Source organism: Rutidosis leptorrhynchoides, unplaced genomic scaffold (assembly GCF_046630445.1).
Source record: "Rutidosis leptorrhynchoides isolate AG116_Rl617_1_P2 unplaced genomic scaffold, CSIRO_AGI_Rlap_v1 contig130, whole genome shotgun sequence".
NCBI lineage: Eukaryota > Viridiplantae > Streptophyta > Magnoliopsida > Asterales > Asteraceae > Rutidosis > Rutidosis leptorrhynchoides.
Window position 1 is genome coordinate 9042 of NW_027266383.1, and position 1273 is coordinate 10314.

The following is a 1273-nucleotide window of genomic DNA, read 5'->3' on the forward strand; positions in this document are numbered from 1 at the left end:
ATGGCCGGAATCGTGATTCTCAGCAAGGAAAAACTTGAGATGCTTTCCGAGTACATTTACCGTCAGGAAGCTTTAGCAATCCATAACATCCAATTTGATTCCGAAAACGCACGCGTGCTGTATCTCTACGCTTGCAAATCTAATCGCGAGACAGTATTGACTCTTGCGAACTCTACAGCTGATCTCGTGTGCGATGATAAATCCAAAGTCGCTAGCGACATCGCGGAATACATCAACGTAAGTTGCAATCTCGCACTCCAGACAGTCAGAGAACATTTTCTACGATCTGACTATCTGGAAAAAATCAAATCTTGCTCCGATTCGTTGATGTCGGAGTTCAGAGATTTGCAAGCTGGAAATGACCCATCTTGCAAATCGAAGCTGATGGAGAAGGTAACAAACATCAAGAATGTTGCTTTGGAGTTGGCAAAACAATATCAAAACCCGGCTGCTTCTATCCCTTTTACGAAAAAAATTGAAGGAGGATGGTGTGACCTATGAGGATCTTGTTGAAAGGTAGTACTGTAATATTCTATTTTAATTATAAATTAAATACTTCAAAAATAACATTATAAATTAATTTTTTTATTTACACTCTCCATATCAAAATATATATTTTTAAATTTATTTTTATGAATATATATTTAGTTAATATCTTCCTCAAGTGATATATATTTATTTGAGTTAGATATATATATATATATTTGAGTGAAATAAAAAATTAAAAAATTATCTATTTTAATATGTAGCGATGATTAATAAATGCTTGAGATACTCAGTAATTTACAATTTTATGTCATGTAGGTCTCGTGGAAAGCTATTCCCAAACAAGTCATACGACCTATTCAAAGATCCCGAAAAGCTTGAGGTAAATAATTACAAGTTCGATTAATTAAGATGTTGTCAATTATTTTTTAAATATTGTTATTTGTAATTATGTTTAGGTAAATAGAAACTTTTTGCTTTTTAATATAAAAATCAATATTGTTTTTAATTAAATATGTAGGTGTTCCAAGATATAATTGAGGCATCTGGTTTCGGAGGAATGCTTGCAAGTAAAATAGCAAAGCCCATGTGTGAACAAGGAATAGCCGCGATCCTCATCGGCGCAAGCATGGTGGTGTGGGAAATCGTTACAGGATTCGGAGCTTTCGTGGCTGGTCCGTTCGCTGGCTCTGGAGCTAACAATAGGACTACTAACGGCTTCATACCCGCCGAAGCAGCAATGCCTGATGGACTCGCCATTGCTCGTCAGATTGCACACGAGGCATGA

General features: G+C 35.7%; 1 protein-coding gene across 1 annotated transcript; it reads left to right on the plus strand.

The window, feature by feature from the left end:
* LOC139881204 (uncharacterized) lies at window positions 1-1273 on the plus strand. The gene is made up of 3 exons (XM_071865721.1): window positions 1-488; window positions 805-868; window positions 1007-1273. The coding sequence occupies exons 1-3, from the start codon at window positions 1-3 to the stop codon at window positions 1271-1273; spliced, it is 819 nt and encodes a 272-aa protein (XP_071721822.1).